The sequence below is a fragment of the Pinus tabuliformis genome, chromosome X (genome assembly GCF_031772625.1).
Source record: "Pinus tabuliformis cultivar Carrire ecotype Pingquan chromosome X, CPIR1, whole genome shotgun sequence".
NCBI lineage: Eukaryota > Viridiplantae > Streptophyta > Pinopsida > Pinales > Pinaceae > Pinus > Pinus tabuliformis.
In genome coordinates this window covers 649604193-649620056 of record NC_142308.1, presented here as the reverse complement: position 1 = coordinate 649620056, position 15864 = coordinate 649604193, and the positions used below count along the sequence as shown (strand labels likewise).

Sequence of the window (15864 nt, the reverse complement as noted above, 5' to 3'; positions counted from 1 at the left end):
GCCACTTATATTAGTGAGCCATTATACTCAGAAAGTCTCAACAGTGATGCAATGAAAACAATAGGATCATAAAGAGACAACCATGCACAATAGAGACAACAAATTTTCCTTGGGAAACCCAAACTTGGGAGAAAACCCAACAACTTTTCTTCTAGGAGAAATTGTTCTTCAGCAAGGTTCATAATTACATAAATTGTCTAGAAATTTGTGCCAAAAACCAAGTCCAAGATACCAGTCAAACATGGTCAAATACCAACCAATCAATGTTGGTCAAACCACTCAAGAATAGAAAAGCCAACGCTGGTCAACTATCAAAATTTTGGCCCTGCAGTCAACTTGGGCCTACGGTCAACGAATTGTGTTCGAATCCGCACTGTGGTCAATAGTCAACTTGGTCAAAGTCAAGCTTAGTCAAACTTCAGAAAACTCGGTCAACTTCATCCTCTTATCTGTTCCTTTCTGTGACTTCTTTAGAAGAAGATGTTGTGTGTTGTGGTTGGTCAAAATGAGGATGTCATATTTGTATATATACTTGTCAAATGTGGAGGATTTGACCAAGGGTCACACCCTTTCATGGTGGGGTCGACTTGACAGTTTGGAGCCTAGATGAACCCCAAAAATTAGGCTTTTAATTTTTATTTTGATAATTTTCCTTGGCTGACTTGGGAGGCCTCTTGGCATGCGGGAATACTTCCCGATCCTACACAAAATATCAACAAAGAAGGTTGGTAGTGTGACATATATTTTGAAATTTAGATCTAATTTTAGTATAGGTTGGACAATATAAGGGAAAGTGCTTTTCATCTTCAACATTCTTAGTGTCATAAATGTGATAGAATCTTTCATCTTTGGTGTTTTTGGAATTGATCAACGCCTAATTTTACAATGGAGCTCATTAGGATTTGTTCTTATTTTAGCAACATTTATATTTTTGAGCTAAGACTTCTCTGATCCATAATATTATTAATAACATCTTCCAGAGAAAATCACATAAAAAATATTCTTATCGACGTGTTTCGAACCATCCAGTGTGGTTCATCTTATCCTGAAGATGAACCACACTAGATGGTTCGAAATGTGTTGATAAGAATATTTTTTATGTGATTTTCTCCGGAAGATGTTATTAATAACATTTATATTCTTCTTTACACTAGTCAAGACAGAGAGATTTTTTCTAATTTTTCAAGATTTAGGTTGATTACCTCCCTATAATATCTTAGTTTACTTTTTCCCTCTAACTCTTTATCACCCCACAATTTTTTGTTTAATTTTGATGTAATAATGTTTTTATTGTTAATCCATATTATTCAAGATAATCTCCTTCTCTACCCCCCAATGATCTAGTCATGAATGGGCATCCTTATGCCATCCCTGTCTATGCTAAAGGTGGTTTTACGGGAGTTAGATGTAATTTTCGGGAGCCTCTTGTCTTCCATGTTTAATCTCTTCTTATAAGATACCTAGTCATAGCCAAGTTTTCAATTGGGGAAAGACATACTTCAATGAGGAAAGGTTAGGGTGTATTTCCTATAATCTTGAGATTATAGTTTATAAACTGCTTTTGGATCTATTCTATCTTCTTCCATCACTTTGTAGAGACTAGTGTTGAAAAAAGCGACATTGGCAAAAAATTGGTTAGGGTCTAGAAAACATCTTCTTGGAAACATGGACTTAAATACCAGCAAAAATTGGCAAACTTCTTAATAGAAATCTGGGAGGATTCTTAGATGTTTTGCCAAGATTATAAGGATTCTTCGCCAAAAGAACAATATCATCGACATAAATGAGAAGAGTGATGACTATACTGGTGAGAGTGGGGCTAACACCATTGGTCTCTTCCAAACACTCTTATACTTATCAATCTAAATGCCAAAAAGTGTAGGGGAAAGGGAAACCCTTGGTTGACTTTGATATTGGAGTTATGGTTCATAGTTGAATGATCTCTCTCTCTCTCTCTCTCTATATATATATATATATATATATATATATATATACGCACACATTTACACTGTTACTAGACCTAACTTTGAACAAAACCCAGTTATTGACTTGGTAAAAACTTCACAATAGAGTAATTTTAAAACTATTAGGCAATTTTTAGGACGAATTTGCAACAACCCTCATACACAACTAAGTATTGGGGTGAGCTAGCAATATCAGTCCTCAATTCAATTATGTGAATGAGAGAGTAGATATGGTAATTGGTGGAACTATAAATTAGTGAACTATGGTCATGTGCGTTATTTTCTGTGTGAAAAACTGGTGATAGACGTTAAATGGTGCTTACCATGTCAGCTTAAGCCTCATGGGAGGTTTCTTGGTGGTGTTATTCTGTCCCTTCATGTAATTAGAGTGTACTTGTCACCAATGCTTGTCGATTCTTAGTATGTTTGATTACATGCTAATGTTCCTTCAACAAGTTGTGCTTGAGGTTTTGTTGGGGGGAGGGGGAGAAAGGTTCATAACTATTATATTTAAGACTGCTTCCCTTTTTGAATATTGGATTGACAATCATTCCTGACATTCCAATAGAACTGCGAGTTTTCCTACTATAAAATTCTACTATAGCTACTTCTATGGCAGGGCATTGATTGAATCGAAGCACCTATGCTAATATATCATTTTTATTAATGAGTTATTTGAATCTGCATTACTTATTTTTGTTCTAATGCAGCTCATTGTTTGAAGGCTTTCATTTTATTTGTGGAAAACAGGTTAATTTGTTATTGACAACGTGGATGAAGGACCTTGAAAAGATATTCTATGGTAATGTTGCAGCATATGATGCTGCTATTCTGCCTGAAGCTGCAAAGGATGAACTTTCTCATGTTATTTGGAGGTTAGATACTTTCCCTTGTGATAGATGCAGCTTGATGGCATTCATTCTGGTCCTCACTAGGGTTGCTTAGGTTCTATTAAATAGATGAGATAGATCGTCAGGGGCAGAATCTGTTTTGAGCTATGTAAAACAGAATTGTTTGTGATACACATGGTTTGGAATTGTATCTGGTAGGCCTGACTTGTTCAAACACTAAAACTTGTTGGAAGTGCCTAGGAGAATAATGTCGTCTTTGTTAACTTTTTGGAGAAACTGATAAATGGGCAGTCAAATTCTCAGACGTGTTTTGCTTGTCTGATTTGCAGTAGCTGTTAACTCAGTTGGGAATATTTTTTACCACGTGTGTTTTATAATCTCTTGCTTGTTTTTAAATATCTTTAGCTGTTCTTGAAGGCATTTTAAATGATGTTTACTTAATAAATATGCAACCTGTGCAAAGAAGTTGGATCACGAGATAGCATGTTTTCCAGAAATATATCTTATTGAAGATGACTGAAGAGGGTTTGATTATTTTGTGATTGTTGAAACATGCATTGAAGAAGTTATTTCTAACATCAGGTCAGATTTTATGGTTTAAACTGTGGCTTTCATTAAAAGATATGCACTTTTCTGCTTCCTCTCCCCCATGTAGTGCCCTTAGCTTATCAAGCTGAATGGAGTGAGCATGAGTTGACTGGTCTCAAAACTAGATGCAGTTTGAATGTAATTTGTCATAATTGAATTGGTGAATTAATCAAGCCATTTTTTTGGAGAACTACTTCCTGGTCTTGGAGTCTATGTGCTTTCTTTTGGTGCATGACTGAATTTTCAAAGCCCCACTTGATGTTGTTTACTTAATTTTGACTTTCTAAATACTTTCAAATAATTCCTTTGGTACAAGTCACCTGCTAGTCTTCTTAGCTACGGCAGTAACACCTGTTTCATATATTTTTTCATTACATTAACAAAATATCTAACATCAGACTGGAGGCACTTAGCAAACTCAATGATTCGTACAGCTAACTAGCTGTAAACAATTGTATTATATGTCAACCATAGGAAAATGACTTACTGAAGTTGCATCTTTAATACCTTGAAACAAACTAGTATTTCATTTATGCGATGTTTCTTTGGAGGTTTTTTATTTGGAGACCATTGCGATAGAGCCATGTATAATATGTGGCCAGGCTTGTTATATGGATGGTTTTCCTTCTTATTTTTATGACGGGACAAATTTGAGCCTTGGCAGAAAAAGAATACTGGTCGACTATTAATTAGTTAGTGGGAAACAACCCCTCGATAACAAGTGCTTTTCCGTAAATAGATAATGGATATTTATGATGGTGTGAGAAAGTGAACTACTTTAATTCATAATTTGATACTTTAGGAGATGGTTATTTTCTTTCTTTAGCATGGTGGCTTGTCTTTTGAAAATAATTTAATACTGGAATGTAGACAATGATTGAATCTCTTCATATATTGGAAGGATTTTAGAAGCTACAATGGAGTTTACAATTTGTATTCTTCTTTATTTTGGCTTTTTATCTTGGATGAATTATACCTGAATATTGGTTTACTAGGTTTCCTTTGCGTAATGATGGTGAATGATTTTCTGGCAGAAATGTGTTTTCTGACGAGGATGCTCCAATGCCAAAAGGTACAGCAGCTACTGCAGTCCAGGTCTGTCCCTTTACTTGTATACTAATCATCGAATAATACAACAGAAAATAATGATTTCTTCAAGTGTATTTTACTTGCACATTTTTGGGTCAACCACATGCCAGTACATTTACTGTGTGAAATCATGCTGGTCAATTTTCTCTCATTTATAGTGGAGCGTTCTAAATATGTGTATGAGAATGCTTAAGTTCTGTCTCATGCATTGTTCATCTATTAAAATCTCATACTGTGTTTGAAGCATGGAGTATTAGGATTGATGTCAATAACAAGTGTTACCTGCCAGATGTACCTAGCAGAGATAGGAAAAGGAACCTCAAAGTTGGACAACGCACCGGTCAAATTTTCATGTCCAGAAGTCCAGCAGGGCGATTTTGCCCCTTCTTCTCCGCTCCTCTTCTCTCTTCTTTCTCTATGCAATTTCCGTACCTCCATGGGGGAATTGTAAAAAATGTCACTAGCATGATGAACTTATGTAAAAGACTTAGCCCCTTGGGACCTGGTTACTAAGGAAGTCGCTCCAGAGTGTTTTTTTCACTTAATTAATTATTTTTCTTTTTAACAATAAATAATTAATTGAGTTTTTTCACTCACATCCTCCAAAGCTGGAGTGCATCTTAATAACTAGGCCTTGAGTGTGTTTTCTAAGTCTAGAGTCAATGTATATTACCATGCTAGGCATTATCTTGAGTCTCGCGGAATTGCATTAGGTTTTCATAGGATTTTTTAATAATTAAAAATTTCCAGCAGAATGAGAATTTTTTATTAAAATTTATGTAACAAATAAAAAGGTGGCACTAGGAAGTTTTGTAGGGCATGCATATAATATCCCCAATTTTGTGAGCATGAGAAAATTTCCCAATTTTGGTAATATTAATTAAAAGGGGCAACTAGTATTTTGGAGAAAGGTGGCAAGTATTATTTTATTTTAGATTGGCAACAAATTATTATTTTATTAAAATGGTGGAAAAAGTAACTAAGTGGAAAATGACCCCCACCAATAAAATAATATTAAAAAGAGTCTAGTAGGATGGAGAGAAAATATATATGGAGGGACTCATTTTGTGGATCATCTTTTGGTTATTACACTTCATATTTCATCTTCTCTTGGAGCTGTTTAGCACAAGGGCCAGAGCGCTGTTTAGCACTAGGAATTCCAAGTGAAATTCCACTCTCATTTCGGAGAACTTCGAGTGTCTCCCTAGTGAGGCAATTTGGGGAGCTCAATTTAGAGATTCCATTGGACATCATTGCAAGAGTTTATTTAACGGTGCGTTTTCCTTGGGCGCAGAGGTATTTTGTGGAGCACATTGTGGGAGCAAGCGTGGGTTAGTGTTATGAATAAAATATAAATATAATAATAATAAGGAATAGTTAATTAAATAGTAATTAGTTAATCAAGAGGCATGTCCCTAAGGACATGACCATTCATGATAGGGTACCTTCTTGGGTATATAAAGCAGAACCTCATTTGTAACTCAATCATCTGACTTGTATTCAAATATTCTTGTATAATATATTATTGTCCTATTGTGGATGTTTATATATTTCAGATCTTCTGAAGTAGTCTGCTGCATATACAAACTTTGTTCATTCCATTTGGTATCAGAGTTGTTCGATCCTCTGGACGCTTAATCGCTGCACAGAGCTGCGTTCCCCGATCCAGGCCCTTGGCCATTGACTCTTCGTCAACCTTATTGCTGTTGCAATTCAAACGTTTTGTTACAAGTTTGGAGATTCTCCGTTTTTGCTTGAGGCCTTGGGCCATTTAAAAAGAAAAAAGAAAAATTAAAAAAAGAAAAGAAAAAAAGGACAAAATTACATATATAGAAAAACAAGGGTCAACGAAAAGAAATAAACTATATTAATAATAAAAAGTTATATATATATATATATATATATATATATATACCTCTCTGCCTACGCCCTCATTCGGTAGCCACAACGCATCATTCCAGCCGCCATTCGTCCGACATTTTCCTTGCTCCCAATGAGCCGCTGCGATTGGTGACCGTATTCTCTCCCCACGGCTAACTGCCGTCACCATTGCATAGCCCTCCATCAATTTCTTGCCACCACCATCAACCTCTCTAGGTTGCAATTGATCGTACGACCCTCTAAACAGTCTTCCTCTGTCAAGTTGTCACAGCCGCTGTAACCTTCGTGTTCTCTTAGTTGTGGTATGACTACACCCTGTCTATACAATTATGGTTTTATTCAGTGCTGTATGCTCACCACCCTCTTCGTAAGACCATGCCTTGTCTGTACACAAATGTAATGTCCCTTCCTAAATTATTTTGGAACAGGATTAATCTCTACATTTTGGGGCCAATTTTCGAGGAGATAGGGCCCATTCGATTTTATTAGGAGGCTTAGACATTAGAAGTTATTTTGGTTTTGTTAAGTAACAGGTGGGGGCCACCCACACTAGAAAAATACACACTCCCTTGTTCTAATTGCATGAGAGGGGAAGTCGATGGTTAAGTGAGGGACCCACAAAGGAGGAAGATGGAGGGAAAAGTACTCCACGAAATCTATAAAAGGAAGGAAACACTCCTCATTTGAGCATCTTTGGCATATTGAATTTCTTCTTGGTTGCTCGAGCTGCTTAGTTGGGTCACTTGCTGTTTAGCAAGAGTTCTTCAAGTGGAGAACTCACCCTTTCTTCAGGGGACTTTGAGTGCCACCCTAGAGAGATTCATCCACATTCTTTCAAAGGAGATTTTCAGTGTGGTTTCCAGCAGTTGTATTCAGTATCTCCAAGTGGTGCGTATTTCTGGAGGACGCAATGGGAGAAGCCGAGTTGTGATTTTGACATTCTTCAAAGGAGCTTTGGCTGAGAGAAATTCTGGAAGGGAGGCTCTGGTGTTTTGCTGCCATTTGGGTGAGTTTTTGGGTTGGAGGAGAGAGCTACTATTCAGTGGGGTTTTCGCACTTCCTGGGCCAGCGCAGAAGGAGGATATTGGGCACACGTGGGAGGTGGAGACTCAACTATTGAGGCTGATCCTTGTCGGGAGAGACAAGGGAAACATTAGTGGAGGTGATTGCTACTTTTCCGGAGTATTTGAGGGGGGATTTTGTTGGCGTATTGGCAGGTAGTGTGCTTCAACAGTCTTGGAGGGCATAGGGCCTTTTGGGGGTCGATTTTGGGAGGTTAGAACCAGACCAAACCATTTTTGGGTTTTGGTGGGTTTTGGTCAAGGAGCTTGAGGTTAATTTTGCAACATTTTCTAAGTATCGAAAGTTGGGTTTCTAGCAGTTCCTTTCCAGCAGACAGTGCAAATTTTCTGGGCAACGCAAAGCATCATTGGAGCAGTTGTTATCAACATTTGGGCTTATTGTTTTATCACCTGGGCTTTGTCACGCTTGCCATTGAGGCAAGCCCAGGTGCACTTCTTCCATACTATTGTACTTGCTCCATTTGATTAATAAAATGGCTCAACTAGTTCTTACTTATGGAGTTTTTATGAGTATTTGCTGAATGTTTGAAATTTTTGGTGTTGTATTTGATTTTGCTTTACATATCATTGTTTATCCAAGTTTGGAACATTACAGTGGTATCGGCGCACAGATCTTAGCTCAACCATGGGGGACTTTCCTATGAGTGAGGATGACCAACAAAATATCACTTACAGGAGACAAAGGTACTGGAGTCGGGAGAGGGAGCTGGAGATTACTCTAGACAAAGAGGACCGTGGGAAGGCAGTATTAACAGAAGACACGAGGGAGCCCAAGAGCAGAGAGGAGATTGCCTCTGACAGCCTTTTGAAGGCTCTGAGCGATTTGGCAAAGGGCCAGAAGGAGATGTTAAATGAGATAAAATGCAAAATCGGGAGCATGTTGAAGAATCTAGCGCAGTTAGCATTAATAAGATTATTCTAGACTCGATAACAATTTGTGAAGTGCTTTTACAATTTATATTAGCTTTATCTTCTTCTTATTATTAGTGTGAGTGTTTACTTCATCAAACTACTACCAAAAACAAAGAGACAAGAACTCAAAAAGTTGGAATTCTGCCAGGGCCAAAACCTCTTCCTTTTGGAGAGGAAAACCCACACGTAATTCTTCTTATAGAGATTCCAATTGACGAATACCAAGATTGTGACCCTTGACCTACTAGGCCACTCCAAGACGAAGACACCAATCCTTTTCTTTGTCACTGCTGAGATCATCATCATTATTGTTATATTATGGCTACTCCTTCAGTTAGATCACTGTTGCACCATGACTGTTCCTACATAGAGATCTTCATTAGTACTGTATCAATGCTACGCCTTCATTGAGAACTCGATGCACCAATGCTTCACATTTACCAAAAACCTTATCTCATCAATGAGATCTCCATATATATATATATATATATATATATATATACACACACACACACAATTGTACCGAAATCTTCATCTTCGTTAGTATTATGATTGTTATCATAATCACAATGATGCTGAGGACATGGCTGTGTCCTTTCCACCAAGATCATCCTTGTCATTGTCATGCTGTGAACATATCACTGTGATACTTATGACAAGAATGTATGCTCCTGAAATAGCCATCAGAGAACCACAGGATTTTTCCCAACCGAAACACTGTAATATCATCTCCATCCAAGATTCCTGTAATACTAAATTTGTTCGAGAATTCAGAGAGGACAACGAAGGTGTCACTGTAATTAGGCACTGTACTTGACGAAGTTGCAGAGCATGTCCGAAAATCTGAGCTTCTGTGGTGACCCTAGCTGGGTATATATAGTTGTTACAACTCCCTAAATAAGCCGACATGTCATCTTGAACTGTTGTGTCTCCATATCTGAGCCGACATGTCATTAAATATATTTTGAGGTTGACATGACTGCCTTCTTTCAGCGTTTTGCTTGCAAACTTCTTTGAGCTTGTCTTGGAGGGCCTTTTTAGACTAGTATATATTTACATATATGCTCAAGAAGAGCTCTTTACATGTATTTGACTCTTTGACTTTCCTAGACCTATGGAATGAGTAAGAAACCCTTTCTTATAATTTACAAAAAATAATATTTCTTTTTCTTGACAAGTACAAAGATCAAAATTACATTTGTAAATACCGAACCTAATTACACTTTCTTCAACACTCCCTCTTAACTAGGGAGATATTTATAATGGTATTTGGTCATTCTCAATTTGAAGAATTTCTCATAAGAAGAATCAGATTGGTAATCCCATCTGTATAGCATCATAGTAACCAACATTGTTTCCACAGCAAGGCCTTGACTGACAACTCTATCTCTCAATAGATTAGAGCACAATGTTGGCGAGACCAATGACTTATAGACACCTTAGTCATCATCTCTCAAGGTACATACCCACAGGTGTTCACTGAGTATGACCTTCTAGGACTATTCTTGTCTTGGGTTCCCAACCCTCAAAGAATATCGGTCCTGTTGCCTACTCTTGTCTTGGATGCCCTACACATCCTCAAAGAGTATCGGATGCCAGATGATTACCCAATCCTCCCATTCTTTCTTCCCAAGTGAAGACAAGAATGTTGTGTTTATCTCTTCCTCTCAATTGAGGAAGACATGCCCAAGTATCCTCTAACAAGGTACTTGTCCAAGTTCCTTTGTAATTGGGAACTTGTTATAACTCCCTCTTAGCTAAGGACTTGTCCATTCATCAGGAACTTCTTCTTCGTGGGTCCTCCAGCTACTTGATCTCGTTCTTTCCTTTTATATCATGAAGTCTTTGTTTGAACTTCTTCTTAGTAGGGCACCATCCATCGATCACTTTCCTAATTATTCCCTCATGTCATTCTTTTCTTAAAGGAAGGTGGCCTTCTTGGTACATATCTGGACCCTTCTTCATATGGCTACTTCTTTTCTCTCCATACTTCTTTCAGGAGTTTCCATCCACCACATGAATGCTGGTTGTACTTGTACTTACAAGTCTTGTTCTAGTAGCCTTGCATGAAATCATCCAGATATTATTCAAGAAATCAAAACATAATATTAAATTAAATCATACCTTATGAGATGGCTCATCATCATGACATCTTCTTGTAGGTATCAACATCTTGCATTCATGTTGACACATCTCCCAAAGATATCCATTGTGAAGGGTCTACATCTTTTCCATCAGAGTCTTGATATCTTTCCAGGAGATTGTCTAGTCAAGTCTTCTTGATCTTTTTGGATGTTGATTGTCTTCATCAGGGTTGCATATTTCACGATCTCTTCCTTCCTTACACATTCCATTCCCAGGTGTCCTTTTAGAGTTACTAATTAGAGTTATGTAATTGTAGTCAACCACCTCATATTTCATATGAGGACATATTATGTTGATTTCATCTGATGTGACTTATGTCTTTCTGCATCCTTTTAGAGGAGGAGATCCTTTTCCTTCGATCATGCTTCTCAAGATAAAAGTATTGATCTGCAACCATATGACATGACATTATAAAACTTAAATACAAGTACACATACCTCATTTTACCTTTAGGTTATCCATGCTTCTTTAAGCTGCTTCCTTGATTGAAATATCTTCAACCCCTTGAACTGCTCTTATGTCATCATATCATTATTCATGAACTCCACACGTTGGAGTTTCTATTGAAACACTTGCTTCATCCCTTGATCAGTGAATCTTCTACAAAAGATTCCATCAGAGAATCTTGAGGATCTTAAAGATCCCTATCCAGCAAGTGTTTCCCTTTTGTTGCATGATGAGCATTCTTCAAATGTTTGAGTTCTGCAAAGTTGTTGCTTACAACTTGCCTTCTTTCATAGAAACCCTAAGTTGTTGACAGAGGTATCTTACTTATCCTCGTGATCATAGTCACCCTCGTGATGATGTCACGAGATCTTGTTTCTAATACTTATATAATGTTACACCACATCCTATAACATATTGTAGTCTTATTCTATGCAGGATCTAGGAGTCTAGAAAGAGACTTATAGAGAGAGCCTAACTTAAAAATTCTATTCCCTCTTATCATGGAATCCATTCAGCTCCTTCCATCCTAACCAGTAGCATGATTTTTTTTTTCTCCTCTATTTGATATTGTCCTTTAAGGATCATCATTTCTTCTTCCAGCTTCTTTTAAGTCTCCAATATTATCTATGTGAGAGAACTTTAAAAGTTTCTTCTGATGAATTCAAAGGAGACCTATTTCAATGACTTCACCTATGTAGAAGGACTGAGACTATCCTCCTTATGCAAGGACCAACATATCGATTTGTAAAATGAAGTCATTTAAATCAAAGATATATCATAACCATGAAAGATACTTACTTGGCACATGAAGAGGAGATCCTTACCTTGATGCTTCTTTGAATGAGCTTCTTTGCTAGAGCATTATTGAAAACCTTAAGACTCCTTGCATTGTCCAGCACCAAGCATGACAAAGACTGCTCCAGCCTATATGTTATTATGATATTCGAAACTGCTTCGTCATTTTAACTTCTAAGGCACTTTGACTCCTTATCAGGTCTTTATGGTAATTGATATATGGTACTATATTGCTGACACATATATACACTGTTGAGTATTAGCAGCAGTGTGTAGATACTGATCATCTCTTTTTGGCACTTAGCGTTTCTTGCCTAAAATGGAGGAGCTAACACTTCTTTAGCCCAAGTAGATTTATCCTAGTTTTGCTTAGCAACATTATCTCCAAAATGTGACTTTACCGAGGTAGTATGCAATACTCAGCATACTGTATATGTCACCAGGACCGCATGCTGCAAAACCAAGATATTTTGTAAGTATGAGAAACTGAACTGTGTGAGATAGTTGTATTTTGTGATCTTGACACCACGAAGTGAGATTATAATGCCACCGAATTGAATTCTTCTTGAGGAGATCCGAGACTATTATTGTTCTTGCAGTAGTGGCATCCTTAAATCATGAAGTAGTATAGAATATCACTGTGACCCCGAGACAAAGCATCCCTGTGTACTGAGATCATGCAGCATTATTGTGAAGTATCATTTGTTGTTACATTAAGCCATTCATCATTGGAAGCACCGAGACTGTGAAGTGTCTATGACACTGTATCGAAACAGTGATGTCTTTGTGTAGAGAGGCACTGAACAGAGAGACTTTCTTATCACCGAAACTGCCTTCTTGCAGTGACTATATTGAGACAGTGGTATAATATGGATTGTGAGGGGCACTCCTTGGATCAATTCTGCCATATATGCCAAGACTGTAATTTATTTCATAGGAAAGATTCAGTGATCAAGAAATGAGGATCCCAAGAATGGTACTGATATATTCCATCAAACTGAACATGAGTTGAGTGCATGACTGTAATCACTGAAGTTGATACTGCATGTACTGTTGTAGAGTTGCTTGTTGTAGACTTGCCCCTTCAAACCTTCCAACTTGTTTTGATGTCCTCAAAGACAGATCTTTGTATGTCTCTTTTCTGCCTTTCCTTGACCATTGCTCTGATACCATGTTGAAGAATCTAGGGCAGTTACCATTAGTAAGATTCTTCTAGACTCTATAACAATTTGTGAAGTGCTTTTACAATTTATCTTAGCTTGATCTTCTTTTTATTATTGGTGTAAGTGTTTACTTCATCAAACTGCTACCAAAAACAAAGAGACAAGAACTCAAGAAGTTGGCATTCTGCCTGGGCCAATACCTCTCCCTCTTGGAGAGGAAAACCCGCACGTAATTCTTCTTATAGAGATTCCAATTGATGAATACCAAGACCGTGACCCTTGACCTACTAGGCCACTCCAAGACCAAGACACCAATCCTTTTCTTTGTCACTGCTGAGATCATCATCATTATTGTTGTATTATGACTGCTCCTTCAGTTAGATCACTGTTGCACCTGACTGTTCCTACATAGAGATATTCATTACTGCTGTATCAATGCTACACCTTCATTGAGAACTTGATGCACCAATGCTTCACCTTTGCCAAAAACCTTATCTGATCAATGATATCTCCGTTTATATATATATATATATATATATATATATATATATATATAGCTGTACTGAAATCTTCATCTTCATTAGTATTATGACTGTTGTCATAATCGCAATGATGCTGAGGACATGACTGTCCTTTCCATTGAGATCATCCTTGTCACTGTCATGCTGTGAACATATCACTGTGATACTTATGACAAGAGTGTATGCTCCTGAAATAGCCATCCGAGAACCACAGGCTTTTTCCCAACCGAAGCACTGTAATATCATCTCCATCGGAGATTCCTGTAACTCTAAATTTGTCCGAGAATTCAGAGAGGACAACGAAGGTGTCACTGTAATTATGACTGAGATTTCAGAGGCACTGTACTTGACCAAAGTTGCAGAGTATGTCTGAAAATCTGAGCTTCTGTGGTGACCCTAGCTGGGTATATATAGTTGTTGCGTCTCCCTAAATAAGCTGACATGTCATCTTGAACTGTTGTGTCTCCATATCTGAGCCGACGTGTCATTAAATATATTTTGAGGCCGACATGACTGTCTTATTTCAGCGTTTTGCTTGCAGACTTCTTTGAGCTTGTCTTGGAGGGCCTTTTTAGACTAGTATATATTTACATATATGCTCAAGAAGAGCTCTTTACATGTCTTTGACTTTTTGACTTTCCTAGACCTATGGAATGAGCAAGAGACTCATTCTTATAATTTACAAAAAATAATATTTCTTTTTGTTGACAAGTACAATCAAAATTACATTTGTAAATATTGAATCTAGTTACACTTTCTTCAACAGAGCGGAGCACTCACCGAGAGTTTCTATTTGGAGAGACCTCAGGGGCCTCTCAATAGTTTGATCATATTTCACCCACTGCGCAACCTCCATCCTCTAGTGGACTAACTCGAGCCACGCTACCTTCTTTTTTACCTTCTGCGCAAGGTGAACCAAGAGGAGTTGAGGATCAATCACCCATGGGAGAGCATTTCAGGGAGTGGCAGTCCATGGGAGCAAACTTCAGAGAGGCACTGTTTTTTAGGGACTTTTGCCAGCTCAAACAGAATGAGAAGGGAAAGAGCTATGGAGCCCATGGTACGTAGAACTATGAGTTGCAGCGCACCATTGGGAAGATGCACTTTCCCACATATGATGGCACTACCAAGTGCATGGGCGGAAAAGCTGGACGCATATTTCCAGCCCAACAATATGACGGAGGTAGAGGCCATTAAAATGGCCACATTGCATTTGGTGGGGGAGGCATACGACTGGTGGTTTCACGACTTATACACTTTGGGGCATGCTAACGTGACCTCCAATGAGTACTTCACACGAAGAGTAGTGGAGCGTTTTGATTGGAGGGATCCAGAGGCTCACTTTAGGGAGTTGACCCAGCGCAGGCAAACAAGACATCCCTAGCATTATATTTCAGGGTTCCTGAAGTTCTCAGTCATGGTGCCGGATTTGTCAGATGCTAGGAGAGTATACACATTTGTGGAGGGGTGGACAAAGTCACTGCGGGGACTGGTGAACTCACGCAGGCCCTCTACTCTACTAGAGGCAGTGACTTGTACGAGAGACGTGCAGGGGGCCATCCCTAAGACCCAGACACCCTTTCCACCACGCACTCCCTACCCTCAGAAGGGAAGTGACACTAGAGTGGCCGCGCCACAGAGAGTAGCCCAAGGGCTAGGACAACTGGACGGTGAGACTAGGAGAGACCTTAGGAGGAGGAAATTGTGTTTTACATGTTGGGAGCCATGGGCATCAGGCCATTGATGTACAATAGGTAAGGCCCATTACTTTGAGGTCTTCTTGGACAACGATCAAGGGGATGAGGTGGAGTTGGAGCTTGAAGGGGGAGATAGTGAGGATCCAACAGAGAGGGGACCACCACCACCACCACCACCACATAGGGGAGAACTTTTTGCACCATCTGGGGGAGTCCTAGCTTGTTTGTGCGGGGTTCCCAAATTTTTGACCATGAGGATCAGAGGCACAGTGCAGGGGTAGCGTGTCTCAGTTTTAGTAGATAGTGGGGCCACCTACAATTTTATTGATGCTCAGATGTTCTAGAGGAGAGGCATCACCGCCGTAGAGTTTGAGGGGTTTTCAGTTCTAGTACCACGAGACAAAACTATGCAGTGCACTCCATATGTTCCCTCTCTGACAGTAACCATGGGGAACTATTTGATGACATACCGTTTCTTCGTGGTGGACGTACCAAACTCCAATGTGGTGTTGGGTGTCCAATGGTTGTATTACCTTGGTCGAGTTACCACCGATTGGAGGAAACTAAAGATGGAATTTACCGGGCTGGATGGTAAGCTAGTGGTTCTTTAGGCATGCATTCATATCCTCCATAGACAGTTTTGGCCCACAAGATGTAGGCCGATTTGAGTCATGGGGACATAGCATGCGCAGTAGCACTGATGACAACTCCAAGAATTCGAAGAGTTCC

At 38.7% G+C, this 15864-nt stretch overlaps 1 protein-coding gene across 4 annotated transcripts in view; it reads left to right on the top strand.

The window, feature by feature from the left end:
• The window catches only part of LOC149141667 (ubiquinol-cytochrome C chaperone family protein), a 242663-nt gene that overhangs the window by 168801 nt on the left and 57998 nt on the right, over nucleotides 1-15864 (top strand). For 3 of the 4 annotated variants that reach the window (XM_089448706.1, XM_089448705.1, XM_089448707.1), the window contains 2 exons: nucleotides 2715-2839; nucleotides 4438-4498. In XM_089448706.1, coding sequence (XP_089304832.1) covers nucleotides 2715-2839; nucleotides 4438-4498 — 186 coding nt within the window. The remainder of the gene's footprint in view (nucleotides 1-2714; nucleotides 2840-4437; nucleotides 4499-15864) is intronic. The other variant, XM_089448708.1, reaches the window with a different exon arrangement.